This window comes from Pipistrellus kuhlii, unplaced genomic scaffold (assembly GCF_014108245.1).
Source record: "Pipistrellus kuhlii isolate mPipKuh1 unplaced genomic scaffold, mPipKuh1.p scaffold_m20_p_9, whole genome shotgun sequence".
In the NCBI taxonomy this organism is placed as follows: Eukaryota; Metazoa; Chordata; class Mammalia; order Chiroptera; family Vespertilionidae; genus Pipistrellus; species Pipistrellus kuhlii.
Window position 1 is genome coordinate 36922105 of NW_023425595.1, and position 24911 is coordinate 36947015.

At 44.1% G+C, this 24911-nt stretch overlaps 1 protein-coding gene and 1 non-coding gene across 7 annotated transcripts in view; both read right to left on the reverse strand.

The window, feature by feature from the left end:
* TENM4 (teneurin transmembrane protein 4) overlaps positions 1-24911 on the reverse strand; it is a 547191-nt gene that overhangs the window by 14109 nt on the left and 508171 nt on the right. For all 6 annotated transcript variants that reach the window (XM_045577427.1, XM_045577429.1, XM_045577432.1 and 3 more), the window contains 3 exons: positions 12418-12590; positions 5064-5299; positions 669-965 (listed from right to left, as the gene is read on the reverse strand). In XM_045577427.1, the coding sequence (XP_045433383.1) occupies positions 669-965; positions 5064-5299; positions 12418-12590 (706 nt within the window). The remainder of the gene's footprint in view (positions 1-668; positions 966-5063; positions 5300-12417; positions 12591-24911) is intronic.
* LOC118713813 lies at positions 14076-14186 on the reverse strand. Its single transcript, XR_004986381.1, has one exon. It is a non-coding gene; the product is annotated as a U6 spliceosomal RNA (small nuclear RNA).

Below are 24911 nucleotides of genomic sequence, written 5' to 3' on the forward strand. Positions count from 1 at the left end.
TGGGATCTGCAGGGATGTCCAGGAGTAGGAAACAGTAAGAATCTGGTACCAAGACTGGGCCATGAAGTACAGACTCTGTTTTGGGCATAAGTCAGCAGCTTACTGGAAATGAGGTACCAAAGCTAACATTTTCTCCTCTTTGGAATCAACTTTTGATTTCAGGCCCTTTCTGACTCCTCATTCTTGGAATGAAATGAATCCTGAGCCGAAGCAGAAGGGATTTACCAAGGCCACACATACCACTTGAAGCTCAGAATTAAGTATTTCCTGCTTAGGTATTGATCCTTAGGCTTCTGCTTTGTCCTCCGTGATCAGATCACCCCATGTGCCCTAGATCTGGGAGCAGATCTCTGCCTGTTCTGGGACCCTGAATCTTGCTCTGTAAGTTGAGGTAGTGTTTGATCCTATTCCCAACTCTAGTTTATCACATGCAACTTTCACATTCTCCTGCCCAGGATGACACCCCCCTCCCCCCCCCCCCCCCCCCCCCTGCCACACTATCACCATGATCCATCCTAAAGAAAGCCTCACAGGACCCCCTAGCTACAGATTTTCCTGAACATTTCCCTTTGGAGACCACAGGAGTCAGACCTAACCTATCAAGGTCAGCAGATGGGGCTTGGCTGTCTACTTGGCAAGGTCAGTGATGGAGGGCAACAGACACCTGCCTTTTCTAAGTATGTGTAGCTCCATGTCTTCCCATCAGCAAAGATCCTGGACGTGATGCGGCCCGTCTGGTCATATTCCATCCTCTCAGACATGATGCCCCTCTGGATGCCGGCAATGTGGCCCCTCGGGGAGTAGGTCACATTGACGCCATTGAGCCTGCTGCTGGGTGACCAGAGGGTGGGCCGCCCTGCCTGGTCGTACAGGATTCGGAGGGTGAATTTGCGGTGGTCATCATAGATCTTCTCCGTGCGTGTCACCCGGTCAAAGTCCAGGGATAGCAGGTTCCGATTGTGAACCTGGAGAAGGGGTAGGAGGAAGGAGAAGGTTAATCTGGATGCTGAGAACTTGAGTCTGAGAAGCTGCTGAATAGAGGAGGCAGCACAGGCCGTGGGTGTCCACAACGGTTGGGGTCCTCACTCTGTCACTTGTGAGCTCTGTGAAGTTTTCTCATCTGTGAAACGGGAATAATGAAGCCAGTTCCATAGGACTGTTGTGAGGACAAGGATGGTGCGGGTGCTGAGCAAACAGTTGCTGTCACTGAAGATGACTCACATCATTTCCTAACGTGATTCTTCTAATAAGGATGGTAGGCAAATCCTCAACTCCCTCCTAAAAAGGGAGAGACCCCGTGGGCCCAGCAAATCAATGCCTGACACCATCCATGATGTGCCAGGCATTGTGCTGGCATTTGACCTGAGAAAACAAAAGCTCGGGGCCATAAAGGACATGATCCAGGTCCCGTGGCTGGTATGACCGGGTCCGGGTTTGACTGTCTCCACTGCAATGTGCCCACACATACTCAGTGGTCCTCTAAGAGTCCTACTCATCCTGGGGCTTTGGACTCCCCTCCCTGCTGGGATCTCTCCTGCCCTCTCTCACCACAATTAGGGCTTCTCGCTCACCCTGGCCAGCTCCCCAGGTTTCTTTATCTTCTTCTTTCTGGATGCCCTGGGGGGCTGTGTGGGTGTGAATCTGGTTTGCTGGCTGTGGGCCACTTGAAGATATAGTCCTAGCTTTGGAACGCCTGCTCTTGCCCCGAGCATCAGAGCCCCTTGTGTGATCTCCACTTGGGACTCTAGGTCAGCACAGGATTAGATTTCCTTTCTAAATCAGAAATAGGGGCTCCCACAGGGGTAGTGGGATGTCAGGGTTTTTCATATTTTAATGAAGAAATATGCCTCGGAGTCCTCTTTCTATATTTGGTACCTGTTACCCCTGAAACACTGCTAGGTATTCTGAAGCTAAAATGAGGATTTCCTCTAATTGGCATCTGGGTACATTTGGGTACAGTGTCTGACTCTTCCATTAGTCACTGGTTAAATCTGACAGCAGTAAGGAAGCCCCAAGAAGCAAGCACACACGGTTGGTCACCCGATGCAAAACAGCACCTGTGACTGAGGTAAGGAAGGGCCCTCGGGGCCCCAGGTGGTAAAACAGGGCTCAGGTCTAGGGATGAAGGCCACGATTCTGGCCTCATCTGTGACCAGCTCTTCTGGATGACCCTAGACAAGTGTCTTTCCCTCTCTGAGTCTCCATTTCTCCCTCTGCAAAACAAAGGACTGTTGGGAAGATTGAAGAAATCTAAGTAAATTACCTAGCGGAGTGCTGGGCACACAGAAGGTACTGAATTAATGACTGCGATTATTTCCACTAAATGACAACAAATGATCATGGTCAGTCTCAGAGGAAGTAGAGACATGTGTGTCTCTCCCTCCTCCCCAAACCAATTCTAAAGCTTAGGAAATAAGGATTTATAATGATGATGCTGAGACGACTTCAGCTGCGAATGGCCTGGTTATAATAAGGTTGCCTTCCCAGGGGTAATCAGATACAATTGAAGAAGCAAAAACAGTGTGGCAGACAATTCCCATGAAAAATATGAGGCATTGGAGACGGAAGCTGTGTGCTTTGCCGAGAGCATCAAGGAAGATGCCAGGTCTGCACCACCAGCAATGATGGGGTCCTTTTACGGCATCACGTGGAAGGTCCCTTGTGACTCCCCAAGATGCTGCCACCTAGCCAGCTGCCCCCTCACCCCCTGGAGGACCCCTGGCGAAGGGGAGCTATACCTCAGTGGCAAAATTAATAAAATTGAATTAAGCAGCTCACTGGGGAACTGCCTAATGCTTCCTGTGCTTGGCAGTGGCGGCAATGAGATTATTTTACATCTTTCTTTATTAAAAAAGTTCCCAGTCGTATAAAAAATGAGCTCCATTATGGAGAGGCGCACCGGGCTAACGTTCTAATTCCACGTGCCGCCGCTGTGGGTGGCCATTTATATTGGGAGGACGGGGAGATACGGCCACCTCACCGGAGCGCCATTCATCTCAGGCTGGGAGAAGGACCGACTCCAGCCTGGGAAACGTTGGGTCCAGTTCACCTGGAGAAAGGAAATCCTAGGAGCACTAATTGCTGCTGCTTATGGAGCACCTGGGATCTCCCAGCGCCTGGTGAGGTCTCTATCAAATCTATTACCTGGCTTCTGCAGAAGAATCTCAGGCTCAGAGGAACTGCTCAAGGCTACCCATGGCCCAGGTCAACCTCCCCATTTAGCACACTGCCTCAGCCTCAAATGTTCATGAGGAGCTGCAGGGGAATTTAGACGGGGCTCCATGAGGCCACAGAGAACAAAGACAGAGAGGCCTTTCTTAGGGAAGGGTAGAAGGCTGTTTCCCCATATCAGACTGTTGCTAGATTCTTGGCTGTTGAGAGAAGACAGGAAGCCTGGCTTTCTGGCTCTAGTGGTGTGATATTGGATAATTCCCTTAATGTTTCTATATCTGCTGTGAGAATTTAGCTTATGAGACAGGGTGCCTGCTCGCTAGTCCTTACCGCCCCCTAGCTATGCGAGTCTGGGATAAAATCCCTTTTCTCTCTGGAACTCAGGTGCCCTGTGTTTGAAACAGCTGCTTAAATGAACTTTCTTTGCTGAAGGGCAGCTGCGTTGCATGAGGATCCTTGTGAGGTTTTGAGGAGATGGGAATTTGTGGCTCAGCTCAGCAAGTTTCTACAGAGCACCTGTGGTCTCCGAGGTGAGGTGCTGAGAGCCAGGGCTAGTGACGGGAGTCAACTTCCTTTCTAAAGCGGGAGGGACTGGGCAATCAGGCGCTGGGGCCGGTAACCACACTACGGGCACATGGTGGTGAGGATGAGAAAGGGCTGGTTCAGGGGAACCCACTCTGCAAAGCACTCTGAGATGCCAGACCACAGATGCCAGCCTGTTGGCGGTGACCTCTACGATGGGGGTCATTTTGTTCATTTAGAAAGAATAGCTGCTTGAAAAAGGGGGAGGATATGGCTCAGGTTCCAAATAGCTAAATGGAATTTTTAGACATATCAGCAACATAATAACTACATCAGTAATAAGAATAGCACTAAGAGAAACAACATGAGCAGTGTGACTGAACACTTATTATGACCGGGCTCTGTATGAGGCACTTCATATGTTTTTTTCTGATCTTTGTAGCAACGTATAAATTTGGTTTTATCTTCTTCATATTATAGATCGTGAAATCAAGGCTTTAGGAGATAATGGATTTGCCCCGATTCATTCAAGGAATAACAGAAGCTGGAAATCCAGCTCAGGCCTGACTAACACCAAAGCCAGTAATCTTGCCACAGGTAACAATTGAAAAGATGGACAAGATCTATTTTTGTTCATCAAGTTCTGTTGTTCATTATATTCCACATATGAGTGAGACCATGTGATATTTATCTTTCTCCAACTGGCTTATTTAGCTTAGCACAATGCTCTCCAGTTACAACCATGCTGCTGCAAATGGTAAAAGTTCCTTCTTTTTTTATAGCGGCATAATATTCCATTGTGTAGATGTACCACAGTTTTTTAATCCACTCATCTGGCAATGGCAGGGAAGGTGGTGGTGATGGTGTGTGTGTGTGTGTGTGTGTGTGTGTGTGTGAGTATGTGTGTGTGTGGGGTTAGAGAGCAAAGGACTTGCATGCATGCATTTTAGTATACTCAATGGACACAGACACTGGGGGGTGGGGGCTTGCCTGGGGTGGGAATGGCTGGGGAGGAGGGGGTCAATCAGGAAAAAGGAGACATATATAAAACTTTAGACAATAAATTAAAAAAAGAAATAAGAAAAGATGGACAAGATGCTTAATATGTGAGTTGCCTGCCTTACTTTCCCCGTTTTGCAGATGAGGAAACTGAGCGCCAAGGAAAACGTTCTACCCAAGCGACAGTTTTAAGAACGGAACACAGTTCTCCAGATTCCTTCTCATTCTCCACCTCCCCCCCCCCCAACCCCTCACCCCCCATCTCCACCCCTCACCTCCCATCCCCACCTCCCTCCCAACCCCTCACCCCCCATCCCCACCTCCAGGACTCGGCCTTCGGAGGCGGAGACCTGCCTCGAGGTCCTGCTCACCCGCAGCCGGCGCCCGAAGACGGTGACCTGGCCCCGCGCCTGCTCCTTGCGCTGCCGCCACTCCACCAGGTTGAGGCCATTGTCGATGGGCAGCGTGACGTTCCTCTTGCCCACGGTGGGGTTGACGGTGCCCGCCAGCAGGTGCGGCTCGGTCTGCAGCGCCACCTCCATGCCGTTGGCCAGCAGCAGTCGCAGGGAGCCATCTGCCCCGATGTAGTAGCTGTTCCGGACCTGGTCTGCGGGACAGGAGAGGGACAGGCTGCTCAGGAGGGAGGAGGACGGAGGGAGGCAGGGAGTGGTTTTAAAATGTGTTTAGTTTCCTGACTACTGAAACAAAACATTGTCATTGAAGAAAACGAGGAAAATATATGGGCATCAGCCACAATCTCAATACCTTCTCCTCTTCTTCCCCCCCCCCCCCCCCCCCCAAAAAAAAAAGGCCATTGTAAATATGATGGTATTGCCCTAGATTGTTAGGGTATTTCCGAGTATAAAATGTGGCTTATAGGTTTTCACTGATGATTGTATTATACTGTTGGATATTTTTCATGAAAGATTTTACTAATGAATGAGCAGTATTCCGTTGTATGAAAGTAATTTATTTAACCATGCTTCAAATACATTTCTAATTATCTCCAGTTTTCTTAATTACATGTAACACTGCAAATAAATATATTTTAAACATTAAGCTAAGTGAAAGAAGTCAGACACTATGTGAAATTCATAAAGAGAGAAAGTAGATTAGTGAGGGGAAGGGGGAATGGACAGTGACTGCTAATAGGTAAGGTTTTCTTTTTGGGAGTGATAAAATTTTTCTAGAATTAGATAACAGTAATAGTTGCATAATTTTGTATATGTACTAAAAACCACTGAACTAACTGTACACTTTCAAAGGGTGAATTTTATGGTATTTGAATTTTATCTCAGTCAAAGAAATATATTTTTTGATAATTATGTATTCATTTTGAGTTATTTAATCAAAAAAGATTCTCGTGTCCTAAAAATATTAGTAGAGTAAAGGGTGAACATTTTTTAAGGCTCTTGATATACCATTAGGGTAACAGTATTCTTTATAACAAGGTGAAAAATAACTCCAAAACTTAAATCACTGACAGAATGCCAAATATATTTGTGATTTAAAACATATATTTCTCTATATAAAAGCCAAGTGACTGGAATGGCAGAATGGCCAGAATGACCAGTTGCTATGACATGCACTATGGCAGCTAGCCAGCCCGATGGGGGCCCTGTTCAGCCCCCCTCCCCACTCAACCCCTTGCCACCCTTCTCCCCTGGCTGGCCCAGCCCCAATTGCTCCCCCCCCCCCCCCCCCCCCAAATCAGGGGCAGGGCCAGCTGGCCAACCTCAAGCATTCCCCCCCCCCTCCCCTGCCACCCAGCCCCTATTGGCCTTCACTGGGGTGCTGCCCAGCTGGGGGTGCGCCAGGCCTCTAGTGTTTAAGTAAAAACATATATATGTGTATATATGTGTTATATATATATATATATATATATATATATATATATATATATATACACATACACACACACACACACACACACACACACACTGGAGGCCTGGTGCATGAAATTCATGCTCAGGGGTGTGTGTCCCTCAGTCCAGTCTGCACCCTCTCCAATCTGGGACATCACTCTCACAATCCAGGAGTGCTGGCTCCCAACTGGTCTCCTGTCTGCCTTCCTGATTGCCCCTAACTGCTTCTGCCTGCCAGCCTGATCACCTCTAACCACTCCCCTGCCAGCCTGATTGATGCTTAACTGCTTCCCTGACAACCTGTTTGTCCCTAACTGCCCTCCCCTGCAGGCCTGGTCACCTCTAACTGCCCTCCCCTGCAGGCCTGGTCACCTCTAACTGCCCTCCCCTGCAGGCCTTGTCACCCCTACCTGCCCTCCCCTATAGGCCTGGTCCCCCTCAACTGCTCTCTCCTGTAGACTTGGCTCCCCCTAAAATTGCTCTTCTCTGGAGGCCCTGTCACCTCCAACTTCCCTCCTCTGCCAGCCTGGTCACCTCTAACTGCCCTCCCCTGCAGGCTTGATTGCCCCCAACTGCCCTCTCTTGCCCTGGTCTCTCCCAACTGCCCTCCCCTGCTGGCCATTTTGTGGTGGCCATCTTGAGTCCACGTGGTGGCAGCCATCTTGTGTGTTGGAATGATGGTCAATTTGTATATTACTCTTTTATTAGATAGTGTTACAAATGGTCCCTGATTTGCAATGGTTCTACTTATGAGTTTTTAGCTTTATGATGGTGTGAAAGCAATATTCATAACAAACTACATGAGATATTCAATACTTTATAATAAAATAAGGCATTGTATTTGATAATTTTGCCCAACTGTAGGCTAATGTAAATGTTCTGAGTACATTTAAACTAGGCCAGACTAAGCTTTGGTGTTTGGTAGATTAGGTGTATTAAATGAATATTCAACCTAGGATATGATAATTTCAACTTACAATGTGTTTACTGTTTATTTGGTCGCAACCCAATCATAAGTCATGAAGCATATATATATATATATATATATATATATATATATTTCAAAATCATATTAAAAATAGATATGATTTTGAAGTTTTATATTTGGTTAAAACATTTTAATTCGGATGTCTAGCTAAAAGGTGCTTCTGGAAAAAAAAAGTCAATTTCAGTTGTGAAATGCACATGGAATTCTCTTCTAAAAATGGAAATCATATCTCTCACCTTACACTGCACTCTCCTGCCTTTTATCCCTCCTCTGCCTTTGCCTCTGTCTGCACTGCCCTCTCTCCAATAAATGGCAGCTCAAGTCCTTCCTTAGAGGCTCTGCTGCACTGTGCTCTCTTCTCAGAAGCTTCCCCTGTATCTCTGGTTAGAGTGAATGCCTCCCCCATATATGCCTTGACCCCTCTATGTGCTTCATTGGCGCTCTTGGTGGCTGAGGGATGTAGGGTTCGCCCATCTGTTAATCACCCAATCCTCAAATACCTCAGTGCCTACGGTGAGAGGCACTGCTGCACTGAGATTAAGAGCAAGGGTTTTGGAGTCAGGCTACCTGAGTTCAAGTCCCAGCTCTGCCACTCTCCTGCTGTAAGACCAGGGGCTAATTCCTTAGCCTCTCATGCCCTTGTTTCTTCATACACTGGGGCAATAACTATACTCTTACCTCACAGGATCAAGTGAGGTGAGTACTTGGCGTATAGTAAATGTTATATAAACTGAGGCTATTACTCATTTTATGTGCCTGGCACTGTGCTGGTCACTGCCATGCAGCTAGTCATCTCTATCTCCACCCCCCCCATTTCACATACCCGTCAGAGTGAACTTCTCCAGTATGACCATGGTCCTTTATTTGGAAAAAGGGAGATTTTAGTTATACCTGCTTCATCTGATTGTTGTGAGGATTAAAAAATATAGTTCATATCAATAAGTGCTCCAAAATGTTAGTTTATCACTATTATTTTTATTGCACGTGCTTAGTAAACATTTGCTGGACTGAACTAGATATATCCCAGGTTCTGACAAGCAAGAAGGATGTTGTTTTTGTAGGAAACCCTCACTGCCTCTTCCCTGCTAGTATCCAACCAGTCCCTCTCCCTCCCCGGTTTCCTCCCCTCTCCATTTGCTCTCTCACGTACAGAATTCTAAAATCTGCTTCAAACTCGCTATGCATTATTCACCGACAATCTGTGTTTTACTTCCTTTGAACAGTGAGAAAGCCTGTGTCAATTTATCTTTTAAAATGGCTTCCTCCTGAATCCACATGTGTCCATTAAGGGTGACTCGGGGTGGAACAGCATCTGCAGAGCCCCATCTCAGTGATCCCCATTTAACGTGAGCAGTGACTTCCCAAGGCTGCTGCTCATTAGCAGCTCCTTCCCGCTTCTGCCCAGTGTTCAGACATGAGATGAAACCCAAAGCGCCGTTTACAAAGGCGACTGAGGCGGCTGCAGAACTGAGCATCTGAGCCTTGTATGAACGAAGGAAGGGGAGCTTGGCAGAGGATCCAAAGAGGGAAAACAGGCACCACGTGTCCTGGGGTCCAATATGTACTTTTCCTTTTCACACTGCACTGTTTCTGCAACGGCAATGTGTCTTAAGTCCTTGTGGGTCTCCCTCCAGTCCCATTCTCCAACCTGAAAAGTTATTATTAAACTAATGGTGCCTTTTAAAACCTTTTTGATGGCACTTTTGAATTAAAAAACAAACAAAACAACTTTCCAAATATAAGAAAGACTGCATTAACGTTTAGGAAAATTGCTCAAAGTCAGCTTAGAAGTATGGAGTGGGTGAGACAAGTCGTAACCACAGGGAAGAAAAGGGGCCTGAAGGACAGGTTGTCTGAGTAATGAATGAGTGGCCTTGCTGTCCCCCGTCAGGCAGAAGCCCGGCTGGCTTGGAATTGGTACCTTCTCTGGGTAATAACCCAGTGAGAGCACAACACCTGGGGTATGGTCCAAACCAGGGCTACAGGTGCTTGGTGGGGAAGAAACTTCAGGGTTTGGTTCCTCTTCCTTTGAGAACAGCTATTGTTCTTTGGATTTTTTAAAAATTGAATTTACTGGGGTGAGATTGGTCCACAAAAACATACAGGTTTCAAGTGCACAACTCAACTAAACATCTGCACAATGTATCATGCACCCATGGCCCCAAACTAAGACACTTTTTGTCCCTGTTTCCCCTGCCACCACACTTTGCCTGCCTCTACCTACCCCCCACCTCCCCTTTCCCCCTTCCCCTCTGGCTATCACCACACTGTTGTCTGTGTGTGTGTGTGTGTGTGTGTGTGTGTATGCACACACATATATTATTTGCTTATTCCTTATATCTTCTTTCATCCAGCCCCAACCCACCTCCCCTGTGACAACTGTCAGTCTGTTCCATGTATCCATGCCTCTGTGTCTATTTTGTTCATTAGATTCCACATATAAGTGATATCATATGGTATTTGTCTTTCTCTGAGGGGTTTATTTCACTTAGCCTAAAAATCTCCAAATCCATCCAGCCTGTTGCAAAAGATAAGATTTCCTTTTTTCTTTCTTTCTTTTTTTTATGGCCTAGTAGAATTCCATTGTATAAATGTACCACAGCTTTTTTATTCACTCATCTACTGATGGGCACTTGGGCTGCTTCCAAACCTTGGCTATTGTGAATAATGCTGCAGTGAACATAGGGGCACATATCATCTTTTGAATTAGTATTTCTGGTTTCTTTGGATATATTCCTAGAAGTGGGATCACTAGGTCATGGGCAGTTTCATTTTTAATTTTTTGAGGAAACTCCAGACTGTTTTCCACAGTGGCTGTACCAGTCTGTATTTCCACCAACAGTATTTCCATGAGGGTTCCTAACCATCCTCACCAGAATTTGTCATTTGTTGATTTACTGATATAGCCATTCTGATAGGTGTGAGGAGATATCTCATTGTAGTTTTAATCTGCATCTCTCTGATGATTAGTTACACTGAGCATTTTTTTCATGTCTCTTAGCCACCTAAATGTCCTCTTGGAGAAGTATCTTTTAGGTCTTTTGTCCATTTTTTAATTTGGTTGTCTTCCTAGTGTTGAGTTGTATGAGTTCTTTATATATTTTGGAAATTAACCCCTTATCAGCTGTATCATTGCCAAATGTGTTCTCCCATACAGTGGGTTCCATTTTCATTTTGTTGATGATTTCTTTGGCTGTGCAAAAGCTTTTTAGTTTGGTATAATCCCATCTGTTTATTTTTTTCCTTTGTTTCTATTTCCTGAGGAGATATATCAGCAAAAACATTGCTATGAGAAATGTCTGACATTGTACTGCCTATGTTTTCTTCTAGGATTTTTAAGGTTTTGTGACTTATGTAAGTCTTTAATCAATTTTGAGGGTTTTTTTGTGTATGGTCTAAGTTGGTGGCCTAGTTTCATTTCTTAGCATATTCTTTGACTTTTTTGTTTAAAGGCATAGGAACTTCATTTAGGAGTAAATATGGTTGTGAAAATATACAATTATTTTCTAATGGCAAATCAAATCCAACTACTTCTTAATTAATTAGTTAATTAACTGAACAAATACTTACTGAGTAATACTTTGTGCTTGACCCATGCTGGTCACTTTATGGACATTGTCTAAAGAGAGAGGCTGAGCAACCCTGAGTCAGGCATTGTAAGTCAGTTCCATTTGCAGACGCAGAAACTGAGGCCCAGAGAAGATTGACTCCATCCAGTTCACACAGGTAGGAACTGGCTCAGCAAGCATAGGGGTCCCAGTCTATCTACCCGAGAACTGCTCAGTGTGCTGCTCCACGCTGTTTGACATGGCTTTAACATACTTTCTTTTCCCAGAGAAGAAAGTTGAGGGCCATGGTGATGTGGCAGCGTGAGAACTAGAATTTGGATGTTTGACGCCCAGCCCAAGGTCTTTTTCAACACTTTGTGTCAAAACTTTTGGAAGTATAAAAAGCCATGTGGTTTACTGGCTGGTGTGGCTCTGTGATTGAGTGTCAACCCATGAACCAGGAGGTCACGATTTAATTCCTGGTCAGGGCACATGCCTGGGTTGCAAGTTCGATCTCATGTAGGTGGCAGCCAATTGATGTTTCTCTCTCATCATTGATGTTTCTATCTCTCCCTCCCTCTCTCTGAAATCAATAAAAATATATTTAAAAAACAACAACACACAAACTGCCCCTCCCACCCCAAAAGCCCTGTGGGGTTGAGGGGGATGGTACAGACCACGCAAGTTTTTTCTTGTGCCGCCCTTTCTTTCCTTTTGTTTTGTTTTGTTAATGCTTACTAAGTCCAGCAAAGCTGCAAGCTCCACTCTAAGTCACCACATCCCCTCAGAACAATTGCGGCAGACAATTCACAGCAATGTTTCACCGACATGGGTTAGCTGAAGCTGAAAGATCAACTCATATCAGGGATTACGTAGTGGATGCAGAGAGGAAGGGTCTCTTCTCCATGGACTCCCAGCAGAAGCACAAACCATTCTCACCTGAGCTTCAGGAAGGGCTTCTCCACGCCCAAATCTCTTTCATAATTGGGTGTAATTATTCTGTCCTTCATCCTTGCCTGCACCCGAGTGAGAGTATTTAATCTGAGAGCCATTAGAATGGCAGAACAGTGAGGTCACCTCGATTAGGAGCTAATCGATTCTCTACCCTTTGTTCTGATGATAATGGGATGAGGCGATGAAATATTACTCAGAGGCTTCGGGAGAGACTTTATAGGACTCGGGCTGGTGTGTTCTGCAGATTAGGTGGCAATACAGAGGGAGACCAGTTGTAAAGCTTTTTAGCAGCTGGTTTCCTGCATTATCCTTTTCCAAATGGGTCTCCTCAACCCTCTGCCTCAAAGACCCCAGCCCCCACCTGGCTTACCTTGCAGGAGTGTATAGAAGGCACCTGAGGCAGACAGGTTGGTGGTTATGGTGACATCATCTTTGCTGGAGGTCTCTACCTGGACATGTACTGAGCTGTCTGTATCACTTCGGAAACTGCTCACCTGGCCCGTAGGGAAGGTCACATTTGTCAGGCGGCCAAAGCTGTCATACCTGAAAACCAAGGGGGTAGTTCTGAGTAACAGGAATATAATGGTGTTAGAGCTGGAACTTGGCGTGTTCTACCTCATGCCACAGTTTTTGCATGTTCTGCTTTTCTTTCAGTTTAGATGCATTTCCATGTCTCCTTTGTCTCCTTGCACATTGTTTTCAGGATAGACTCCACTTGCTGATACCGACTGCAGGCAAATGACTTACCTCTCTGAGTCTTACTTTCTTAACTAGAAGCTCAGTGCATGAAATTTGTGCACTCAGTGGTGGGGGAGGGGTCCCTCAGCCCGGACTGCACCCTCTTGCAGTCTGGGAGCCATCAGTTGGACATCATTAGCGCTGCCACGGAGGTGGGAGAGGCTCCCAACACCACTGCTGTGCTAGCCAGCCACCAGCCCAGCTTTTGGCTGAGCAGCACTCCCCCAGTGGGAGCACACTGACCACCAGGGGGCAGCTTCTGCATCAAACATCTGCCCCCTGGTGGTCAGTGTGTGTCATAGCGACCAGTTGTTCTGCTGTTTGGCCAATTTGCATATTAGCCTTTTATTATATAGGATTCCATAAAGTGGAGAGAATAAGCCCTCTCCTGCCTACCTCCCAGGATTACAATGGGGAATGTGTGGATATGCCCTGTAGTTATAAACGAATATTCACCTATGAAGGTAGAGATGATGTAACTATATGTTAACCCAGATTCTTAAAGCTGGGGACTCCCATAGATGATGTGGGCAAACCTGATGCTTGAATACCCTGTCTAACCACCCAAGAACTGGTATACAGATTTTTTAAGAACAATACTATAGATCCTGGGAAAAGGGGACTTGGAATCTAAACCAAGACTCCGCTGCCACATAAGCAGGCCAAACAGATAGGCTCTTGCAACGTCTTCCCATCTAGATTCCGTATCTGGCACCAAGCAGCTGTGGATCTGCAGCTCCCACAACTCATAGCTTTGCTCTGGTGTGGTCCATCTGAAGCATTATAATAGCACCTTACTTTATTTCCCCATTCTCCTGATAATAAGAAAAGAAATACCTACCATCATTGGGCACCTCCAACGTACCAGGTATGGTGCTAGTTCCTTTTCACATATTCTTTCATTTAAACCTCACAACTAGTCTAAAAAAGGTATATAATACGTATCTTCCTTTTGGAGGAGGCTCATGAATTGAGGCTCAGAAAAGTGAAGTCACTTGCTCAAGGTCACACAGGTAAGTGGGTGGAGTCAAAATTCAAACTTCGATCTATCTGCTTCCAAGCCACCACTTGCTTCTCTGTCTCCAACGAGCATGTCTGTTCTATTTGCAAGTATCCATTTTGTGCTCACCTACCTGCTGCAGAGTGGCTGGAAGATGGCAGGGAGTAGGCTATTAACATGTGAGTGATTATTTTTAATTAGGGGAGGCTGAAGTATAAAAAGGTAGGTGTTAAATAGCCTTTTTGCATTTGTGTGTGAATGGGGGGAAAACTTCTTTATCCAGATGTCTAAGCAATTAAATTTGCTTCATGGGTCTGTATGCCATCCTTCTGCAGGGGCCATGTTAATCTTCTATCTATCGTTCCAATTTCGGTAAACGTGCTGCCAATATTGGCGAGCGCTAGATGCCAATATTTCTGAATTCCACTCCTGCCCATTTGTAGCATGGGCTCATCCACATGCGTCTTCCCCACGTACTCTGGTCTCACACTGGACATTGTTGCATGCTTTGCCTTTACACTTAGAGTAAAGGTTGCCCCTGAGTCCCTGAGGGTTTTAACAATGGTAAAGTGAAAGGCCAAAAGTTCAACCATGCTGATTGTTCTGTGATTCCTTCAGTTGGGCCTAGCTTCCTGCCCGGATCCCTGGATCCTACAGCTCATGTGGTTTCAGAGGAGGCGTGGGGAATGAGATTAGGCAGACGTTCTCTGAGCCACTTTCTGCCCAGGGTCAGATGTGAGTGCTACATGGATTCTGCCACCTGCTATCTCTTTCGTCCCTGTGTCTGGTACTGACCACCACATTCTTGACACTGAATGGTGACAGTCCCTGGCACAGTCTGCCACAGAGGAGGTGTTGGTAAATTGAAGGACTCATCAATCCTTGACCCAAGATTAAGTCAGAGGGAAGGGCCAAGGGGCTTTGGGAAAGCTGAATCTCCGTTGCCGAGGATGAGGAAGGGGAATGGAAGCCCTTTCCAAGATGGGGAGCAACACAGTGACTTCTACCATCTGCCTCATGCCCGGTCTTGGAGGGGCAAGGTTGTAGGACTGTTACCAGTCCTTTCAGCTCTCATACAGGTGGTTAAGGGCCTTTGGAAACCTGTTTCCCGCCCTGATTTCTCATTTTTCTTCCTAAGTACTGAGTCAGATTACTGTGAGAAATGGTCAGTCAGGCTTAGGGCTGGGTAGAGTAGCCTGAGACCTGGGCTGTGTCAGAAGTGCCCCTCGGATCTGGGGAAGGGAGAGGTTCTGAGACTGCTGCTAGGAAGGAGGGCAAGTCTGGGGCAAAGATCCAGATGTTTGCCCTAAGGCCCTTCTCACCTGGAGACTCCCTGGGACTCTGCTGCTCCCCTCCCTCTAGGAGAGGCTGGTGTTCTTTCTGACACTTTACGGCTGCTGGGAACTTGAGTGGGAAGGAATGTCACACCAATGTCTGCGTGGTTATCTCGTGGAAGTAAAACTGCAGGTGATTTTAATTGCTTATTTGTATTTTTCATGTTCCCAATACTTTCTATAATTTACATGATTATTTTCATGATCAGAAGTGTTGTGGCAGCATACAGGGAACATGTAACCACAGCCACCTTGGGGAAGAGGACCTTGTAAATTACTGGCATTTAAAGAAGAGTCTCATTACCAGACATCTGCCAATACCCATCTCCAGGCCTTGACAGTAAAATACTTCTAGGGCACCCCACATTTCTGAGCCCCAAAATGGAACTCCCTAAGACTGGCTCAGCCCTGGTCATCCTGACTGTACCTGTGTCTTATGAGTAAGCAGAGCCCTCATCTTTTAAATCACCCGGAAAGTCCATCACAGTCCAAGAAGTTCATGGGATGGATACTGATCCATTCTGGTTCTTTGAACATCTGTTATCCATGTATATACTCTTTATTAATGAGACTACTTACTCAGCCTCTCTACTTTTCTTGACCTAACTGGCTAAATTTTTTTTTTTTTTATTATACAATGCAGGACATTTAAAAAGGAGGTTTATAGTCTTATAAAGAATTCATGGAGAGACTATTGATTAGGCGTCAGATGTCACTTTAATACTACTTCTAACAAGGCCTTCCTTGTTCAAATGCCACCTCATAAAGCCCTTCCTGGTCTTTCCGAGGAGACTGGCACAGCTCTGTCATAGAATGTATCCCCTGCATCGATGCAGCCGATGTACACGTTGCCTCCTGCTTAGGCCTGGGAGTGTTCAAGTCAGGGCAGGGGCTGTGGCATCAGCCGGCCAGTCTGGGGATCTAGATTCCAGCGCCTGCCAGCAAAGGGACCCTGCAGGATTGGCTCTCAGTTCATCTCTGCTTCCCCAGCACTGGGACCAGCACAGAGAAGACAGGCAGGGAATGTTGGCTGCACAAATAAATCCATGCATAATTGGGAGCACAGGGCCTCTTCCCTGCTCTTTTGGAGAAGGGGGACCATGATTCATGCACACGCTACGTCCTGCAGGACCTGACAGAGGCTTGACACACAGTAGGCGCATCATAAACATCTGCTGAATGCACAAACATGGAGACAACTGCTTATGCTAAGTGGTACTTGAGCAAGCTCTGTGGGCATCTTGCTAGAGTATTCATCCCCAAGACAAAAAGAAACTTTGCATAAAAGCAGACAATTGTAATTATTATTGAAAGTAGCCTGTAATACATAATTAAATCGAGCCTGAAGAAGATGCAACGAGAAGGCCCCATGCCTTCAAGACCTGGTTTTTATTTTGTATGAGATGGCTAAAAAACAGTAATTTCCACTCCTCACATTTTCCATTAGAAGGACTGAATGTCTTAATTAAAATGAACATCAAATGGAACAGCCAATTTATAGAATGTTCTTGTCTCTTATTCATTCATTGTGGTGCCTTTCAGAGCTTGAGAAATGCCACTGGATCTCTCTGCCGCCTTATCAATACCTGCTTCTGCCTCTGCGGGGAAGAGCTGGAGCTGCCCATCCTTGAGACCTTGGACACCTTTGCCCTGTGGCCCCCTCTATGGAGCCATTTCTCTTCCTGCCACACAGCTGCTAAGGGACGGGGGAGGGGGGTGGAGGGGGGAGGGGAGCAGCACTGCCCAACAAGGGACAGGCGGACAGTTCTCTGCACTCTCTGGATTCTAAGAGGCTGCTCCTGACCTTGGCCCTGTGATTGAGTGACTTCTGGACAGTGGTTTAGTTACTTAAAGTTCTGGCAAATATTCTTTCCTTCTAGCCAAGAGGAATGAAGGAGCGTGTGGATGTGGGAATAGAAGGTCCTTGGAGCCAGATGGTCTAGGCTTTGAATCCAGGCTCTCCACCTGCCAGCAATGCGACTCTAGAAGACAAGCCTTCCAGTGACCACACAAAGTCCCTTCATTTCTTATAGAGCATGTGTTCCTGCTCATCATTGATGTTTCTTCTGCTAACAATCAACCCTTACATACTGACATTATGCAACCTAATCTCTGGAAGCCTCTATTTTCTCCTCTGTAAAATGAGGGTAGGGATACCTATCTTTGATAGAGATTGTGGAGATCAAAAAGTAACATATCTAAAAGAAAATGCCAGTGCTTACCAGGGCCCACAGGACCCAACAAGACTTCTTTCACTAGTCTGTCAACCTCTTGAGGGAAGGGACTTTGTGTGGTCACGGATGTGTCCCCAGAACTAAGAAGAGTGCTTGGCAGATGCTTAATAATGTGAATGACTGTTGGTTGAGAGACCCACTCCTTTCTGCCTCTCTTTATAACTTCACTTTGAACCCTATTCCTCCAATACTTCACATCTCTGTTCTGCAAACATACCAAGCTCTAACCAGGCTTGGGGTGCTCTCACTTACTGTTCCCCTGGCCGGGAATGCTCTTCTCTCCCATCTTGGTATGGCTAGTTCCTTTCATTTTTCATGCTTTAGTTTAAATGTTATCACTTCATGCCTTTCCAGATCACCCTTGCTGAAACATATAGGCCCTCCCATCTCTATTGCATTATCTTATTTTATTGCCTTCAATCTACTTACTATATTGTTTATGTGTTTACTTATTTGTTATCTGTCTCTTCCCTCTAGAACACATGTGTCAAACACAAGGCCCGCGGGCCAAATCCGTCCCGCCAGGCCTTGCAATGTGGCCCCCACCGCGCTGTCATCACTGCACTCCGCTGCGTTTCCATCACAATGACAGTTTATGACTGTTCAGTAAACCATTCGGCCCACGATTTAGGCTGGATTTTAGATTTTGGCCCCTTCTCTGATTGAGTTCGACACCCCTACTCTAGAATATAAGCTCCATGAGGAAAGGGACCTTATATGCATCCTCAGTGCCTAGACCACCACCCAGCATATAAAATGTGCTCAATACATATTTCTTGTATGAATAAATGAGTGAGAGTGGTAGATGTTTTTTTCCCCCCAGAGAATAAGAACTCCACCCCTTTATCTCCCCACTTCCCTATGAGGAAGGGAAAGTTCACTAATATTCATCAAGTACTATTTAGGTACCAAGCACCATGCTTATAACCATCTTTTGAGGTAGGTATTATTACCCTCATTTCACAATTGGTGAAGCTGAGGCTCAGAGAGAAGTCACTTGCCTAAAATCACACAGCTAACAGAGGAATATAGATTCAAAATCAGGCTGTGTTCCTTCATCAAGCTTCCCATAAAAATGATGCTGTTTCAAATCAAAACCTTTGTGTTCACCACTATGTTAACAAAAATATTGTGTTTGGAAATCTAAGTCAAGAAGACTGACAGCTTCCTCTTCAAGATGCTTTGCTTTGATACCACTGTTGCCAGTACTGACCCTTCAGTGATGCCGGCCCCCACTCAGGGGGTATGATGGGGATGACCAGATGACTGGCTTTTCATAATTTCTTTCTACTGACTTTTCTTCACTCCATTTCCCCAAAGCATCTTTGAAGCACAGGGAAAGAAAACACATAAAAGATTCATAGAGTTGCTGTGAACTTGGCTCTCAGAAGAGGACCACTGAAGAGTATCTTCACACACACTGCGAGGCTTTCTTCTTCACACTCAATACTTCACATCTCAAACCTCTGAACTCTGTGCAGCTGTGGAGGAAAATGCCAAATAGCCTCTCTGATACTAACTTTTGTTGGTTGGGACTTTTTGGTTGGGAAATAAAAGATTTGATTTTTATACTTTTCATCTATGACCACCATCATCAACAAGAACAGCCCATGCATATAAAGAGTTCCCTTGGTTTTAGGTCATTATAATAGGTGGTGTCACTATATTATTATATTAGTCCCTCTAATCAGATACTTTTTGGCTTCTGTAATAAAAACTAATACTTGTCGCCCATTTCCAATAGAATTAAGTCCTAACAATGAAATCTAGCCTTCAGGTTTTCTAAGATCTGGTTCACCCCACAATATAGGTCTTATCTCTTACTGTTGATGTACTTGAGGCAGTGTGTCTGGCAGAAAGGATTCAGGTAGATCTGGGATTGAATCTTGGCTCTGACAGTGTCATAGAGCCAGTAAGTGTCTGCATTGGTTATTCTCTTTTCACCCCTCAAATCCTTTCTGTGCCCTTCCTTGTGCCCAAAGAGTTGAACCTCGCAGATACCTCTCTGGGCCCCCTTGCTGGCTTGCTTCTGGTTGGATTCAGTCAATGGTAGGCACTGGCTCAAGAAATTGGGGATCTAGAGTTTTTCTTTTTCTCATCTCCTTCAGTACTATGTTTCTTTTGTTTTTCAAATATGTTTTTATTGAATCAGAGAGGAAGGGAGAGTGTGAGAGAGAAACATCAATGATGAGAGAGAATCATTGATTGGCTGCCTCCTGCAAATACCCTATTGGGGATTGAGCCTGCAACCTGAGCATGAACCCTGACTAGGAATCCAACCATGACTTCCTGGTTCAGAGGTCAATGCTCAACCACTGAGCCACACCAGCCAGGCATTACTGTATTTCTAATAGTGGCTTCATCTATCTGCAATTACTGTTTCTACCAGATGGCTCTTCTTCCATATTTACAGCTTCCACTGAATTCAGTAACAATATCCTATTCCTTTCCTGTTTTGCCCTTCAGCCTGATGGTTGGTCATGGTTGTTCACTATTATTACTGCCTTGGATGCCTTACCATCCTTTCTTGGTTCCCTTATCCCTTTCCTGTATCTCTATAACATTTCTTTATTTGAAATATATTTTTGTTAGGTATAGAATTTTAGGTTGACAGTTTTCCCCCTTTATTTTCAGCACTTTTGTCTTCTAGCTTGCATGGTTTCTGATGAGAAGTCTGCATAATTATCTTTGTTCTTCTGTATGAAATGCGTTCTACCTACTCCCCTGCCACTGCCAAATCAACCCCCCCCCCCCAGCTGCTCAAGATTTTCTCACTTTGTGTATTTAGCAATTTGAATATATGCCTGTGTGTATGTGTGTGTGTGTGTGTGTGTGTATGTGTGTGGGTGTATTCTACTTGCTCTCTCTGAGCTTTTTGGGTGTATGGCTTGGTGTTTGTCATTACTTATGGGTAATTCTCGACCATCAAATCCTCAAATATTTATTTTGCCTATTCTTTCTCTCTTCCTGGAATTCCAATTCTATGAATAATAAACCAGCTGATATACCCTCTGGCTCTTGGATATACAGCTCTGTATTTTTTTTTCACTGGTTTTCTCTTTGTAGTTTAGTCAGGTAATTTCTTTCTATTTGTTTTAATTTTGAAGACTTGAACTTTTATTTTCATAATTTGGTCTCTGTTTCACAACTTCCTTTCAATTTGGTAGTGTGTGTTTCTTCTTTAGTATTAGACAAAAGATATGTCTCAAGGCTTTTTGTAGGATGTTTAGTGATTTGTCATTTTGCCTGTACAATAGTAGCTATAATTTCAGTTTATTTTGAAAATAGTCTCAAATTTACTTGAAGTATAATTATAATTTTGAATACTATTTAAAAATAGATGCTATGTTATTTAAAATAGATGCTTTATATATCAATAAAGCTGTTACAAAAAAAAAATAGGTGCTGTATGTAGATGGTCTTGACCAGTTGGAGCTTATATCACTGCAAGCATATATGCAAACAAAAAGCCGTCATTTAAATGATTTACATTATATATAAATATGAACTAAAATATTTATGTTAAATCTAAAGTAGATCTAAAGTAGTCTTTTGATAGTCAGGGCAATTTGTTCAGTCTTGTTGATCAACATCAGGATTATTCTTTGAGAAACTGGGTAATTTCTCTAGACCTATTTTCTTTCCTTAGCTGTGTCAAGTCGACTGATAAGCCCATTCTAGGAGTTCTTCATCTCTGTAACTGTTTTTTTTGTTTTGTTTCTAGTATTTCCATTTTATTCTCTCTCATAGTTTCCATTTCTCTGCTCAAAGTATACATCTGATCTTGTTCACCTTTTCCATTAGGGACTTTAACATAATCATATTTTAAAAATCCCTGTCATATCTGAGTGTGGTTCTGATGATTACTTTGTTTCTTGGAAGTGTGTTGTGCTTTTATTTATTTTTATTTTTTTGCCCTTTTGAATGTTCAGTTGAACATGTCACATCTTGTGTAGCACAGTAGAGATAGAGGTAACAGGTTTTATGCCTTAATGTGGGTATGAGTTTCCTTCTGCTAGTATTTTAGTGTGGGTGCATGAGTTACCTAGGATTTGAACTGGCTTTGAAGTCTGTTGTTTCTATGGCTAACCTTAGTGCATCCAAGGTTTTAAATTCTGCTAACCACCTTGTGTTTAGGGTGCTAAGCTTTCCCCCTCCCCTCAGTGTTAACTCCAGCCTCAGCTTTAGGTTCCCTCTTTGTGCTGCTTCTCAGAGAGGGTCTCCTTCCATGGTCTTGTCCCTTTGTCTCTTTCTTATCTTTTCCCCAATACTACTGTTCTTTTCACTGTTGGGTTTAGCTTTTTAGCTAGTGGTAGGGGCTGGTGAGCTCCACCTAGACTCTTTGCTCTCACCATTGTTGTTTCTCTCTCTATTGCTCTGATTAAACCTCAGTATTATATATATATATATATATATATATATATATATATATATATATATATATATATATATATATATACACACACACCCATGTGTCCCTGAGTCTCAGCAGTGCGACCTTTTCAGTGCTCCTGCCCCTTTTCAGGCTGTAATTCTGGGCCCACTATAATTCTGGGCCCATTACCTTCCCAGAAGAAGTTTAAAAGATGTTTTCCTCCCTCATTCAGCTGTAATGGGTTTCCATCAGTGCCTAAGTAGGACAGAGTTAGTTGCCCTCCCTTCTTGCCACAGCTTAAGGCTTCTGTTCCATGTGGGAGTAAGGTGCGAAGAGTATGGGTAAAGCAGGCAGATATTTGAGTCCCTCCCTCAGCAACTGCTGTACCTCTCCCTGAGGTACACTTGTATATGAGGCCCACTTTTAAAAAATCTTTCTCTATTTCTGGAGAGTACCTGGTAGGGTTTGAGGAGAAAATTCTGAAGATAATGTGGAATCTTCCAATTTCTGCAGCCCCCAAGGGTTTCATACACTTGGCATGTGTAAATTTACCAGCTAGGTTAGCTGGACTCTTTCTGGTATCTGGTTGCACTTACCCAGGGAAACTAGGGCTCACATCTTGTCTTTCTCTTCAGGAGTCTGTTGCCCCTTGAATTTACTCAGTTTATTGCCCTCTGAGCTCAGAGAAGGAGTTCAAGAAAAACTCATGAATTTACAATTTGTCTGGCTTACTTTTTTTTTTTTGTAAGACTAGGAACAATGCTCTTTCTAGCTCTTACATCCTCAGCAAAACCCAGAAGCCAAAGCTCTTCATTTGAAACTTTTGAGTTGAATCCTAGATCCTGCTGGGAGCAATGACAGTGCTGACGCTGGGATTCGAATCTAGTATCCTTTGAACTATAGCGTATTTTCTCTTCCCTTCTTGATCCCCTTTCCCTTCTGAATTTATATTTCATTCATAAAATATTTACTGTACACTATTAGGTGGCAACTCCTAAGCTTGATATAGAGAGAAACTAGGGTCTCACGGGAGTTAGTGTGAGAGTAATTATGACAGTGGCTGTCACAGGACACCAGAGCCATTCCCCCCTATGAAACTTGGGGAAACTGATTGCTCCTGCCTCCTCAGAAAGCCAGTCTTGCAACCTCATGCTCATCAGGCCATTTTCTTAGCCATCAAATGCCATTGACCCAGGAGCCAACTCTGAAATTACTGATGCCACACATTGGAGATGAAGGTTGCATTATAGATTCCTTTGACGTTTTCTACCAGCAGATTTGTGGGCTGAGGGAAGGAAACTAATCTTGATTCCTCGGAATTGTGAAGTCTTTAAGTCAAGTTTCTCTGAAGTGTGTGATGTTTATGTTACATGTATTATTTAATCTGTTGAGAGGATCGATTAAGCCAACTTAAAAACTGGTTTCAGTAATAGCCCATGTCACAGGCAAGCCTGGGCTGATTTTTTTTTTTTTTTTTTTTTTTTTAAATATTAGAGCATTTGGGTTGGAATTAACTAAGCTGCCTCATGGAGCCAAAAGTAGAAAATTCACTAGAGCAATGGTGCCTTGGAAAAATCTGTCCAAATCTGCCCAGCTGGTGTGGCTCAGAGGTTGAGCATCAACCTATGAATCAGGAGGTCAGTTTGATTTCTGGTCAGGGTGTGTGCCTAGGTTGTGGGCTCAATCATCAGTGGGGGATGTGCAGGAGGCAGCTTATGAATGATTCCCATTACTGATGTTTCCATCTCTCTCTCTCTCCCTCTTTGAAAAAAAAAAATATTACAAAAAGGAAAAAATTTGTCCAAATCTATGTTAAGAAACACCATAATGATAATAACATCACAACTTTACTTCTTGGAAGCTTCATAGTTTGTGAAGTATTTTTACTTCCAGGGTTTATTTAGTTTTTATGATTCTCACAATGGCCCTGAAATAGGGTAAAGCAGGCATTATTTCTGGTTGAGACTTGTGTCTGGAAGCCAGCCAGCCTGCCCGAGTCACACAGCCATCACCCAGGTGAACAGCTATCTGGTACCCTCACCTGTGCTCACAATCTGAGCTGAACTAGTTTTCCTTGACACACTCTGCATGCCTATTTTTGGATATTCTCAGGGACCTGACCCTTTCCTAGTTCTGATCCCTGAGATGTGACATTTGATCCTGCTCTTCTGGTCTGACCTCTAATTCCCTACCAACTGCAATTATATCCTTTGTGTGCTCCTTTGATTCATTTACCTGAAGCTGCTCCCGGTACATTTTTTATGCCCTAACAACATTTCTGCAATTACGGGTGTTGTCACTAATATGGCTTATAATAATAATAATAATAATAATTAATAATAATAACAATAATAATAATAATAAATTAATAATGACAACAGCCACAGAGGATATCATTTGAGTATTTATGATGAGTAAGACTTTGAAATTTCCATAATGTATCTCTGAAATTTTGAACCTCAGACTATTCCTATAAATAGATTCTATTTCTATCTGAGTCACAAAGAACTTAAGGTGAACCCATTCACTGTAGTTAAAAGAATACAGATTTGTGTTCTGGCTCTGCCATGTTCTCATGGTGATTTCTGACAGATGAGTTACCAAATCTCACTGTCCCTCAGTTTGTTCATCTGTAAAAAATGTGGGTGATAATTTCTACCAGAAATTGTGTCTCAGCTGTCCCATTGAGGTTGCTATGAAAATTAAATGGGAAAGAGCCTGACACAAAAAATAAGTTTCTATTTTTATTTTAGGGCTTTTATCTTCCATTCCTGGGTAATGCTATTTAGTGGATACTTGGGAATTCCGAATGCGATTTTGTACAAAGCGACTGTACTAACTTCTCCTTCTTAATAAAACATCGACTCTGGTGTATATTTTATCAGGGAAGCCAGAGAGGGAGGAATGGAGTCCTTTCTGGGAGAGTTGTAGGAAATGGTTTTAGATTTCAGGGTTGGTCGAGAGTAACGGGTGCAGTGATGTGTAAGAATTCAGTTTGGGATTAGAGAGTGACCTTGGGAACTAATTGAGTGTACCGACTTGCTCTGACAAAGAAACCCCTGTATTGGCTAAATAATATATAAGAGGTTTCTGTCGAGCAATGGGGGAAAATGGAATTATTTAGCGTATTTCCATTTCAATGAGTTAATCAAGGTAATTGCTGTTTTCCTGGATCTTTGTCTT